At 67.3% G+C, this 266-nt stretch overlaps 1 protein-coding gene across 1 annotated transcript in view; it reads left to right on the top strand.

Annotated features, from left to right (window-relative positions):
• Positions 1-266, top strand: part of RXRB (retinoid X receptor beta) — a 13352-nt gene that overhangs the window by 2816 nt on the left and 10270 nt on the right. The window contains exon 4 of the mRNA XM_025213959.1: positions 126-259. Within this exon, the coding sequence (XP_025069744.1) occupies positions 126-259 (134 nt within the window). The remainder of the gene's footprint in view (positions 1-125; positions 260-266) is intronic.

Here is a 266-nt window from a genome sequence, read left to right as displayed (position 1 = left end):
AGGAAGATGCCCATACCCTGGGGCGGGGCTGGGGGCAAAGGGGCAGGGTTAGTGCTGCCAGAGGGGGACGGACCATGGGGTTTGGAGGGCTGTGGCTGACCTGGAGACCGCCCCCCACCCCGCAGCGGTGCAGGAGGAGCGGCAGCGGGGCAAGGAGAAGGAGGGGGACAATGAGCTGGGGGCCAGCGCCAACGAGGAAATGCCAGTGGAGAAGATCCTGGACGCTGAGCTGGCCGTGGCGCAGAAGTCAGACCAAAGCGTGCACG

This window comes from Alligator sinensis, unplaced genomic scaffold, assembly GCF_000455745.1.
Source record: "Alligator sinensis unplaced genomic scaffold, ASM45574v1 scaffold634_1, whole genome shotgun sequence".
NCBI lineage: Eukaryota > Metazoa > Chordata > Crocodylia > Alligatoridae > Alligator > Alligator sinensis.
The sequence above is the reverse complement of the archived record's forward strand: the minus strand, read 5'-3'. Positions and strand labels throughout refer to the sequence as shown.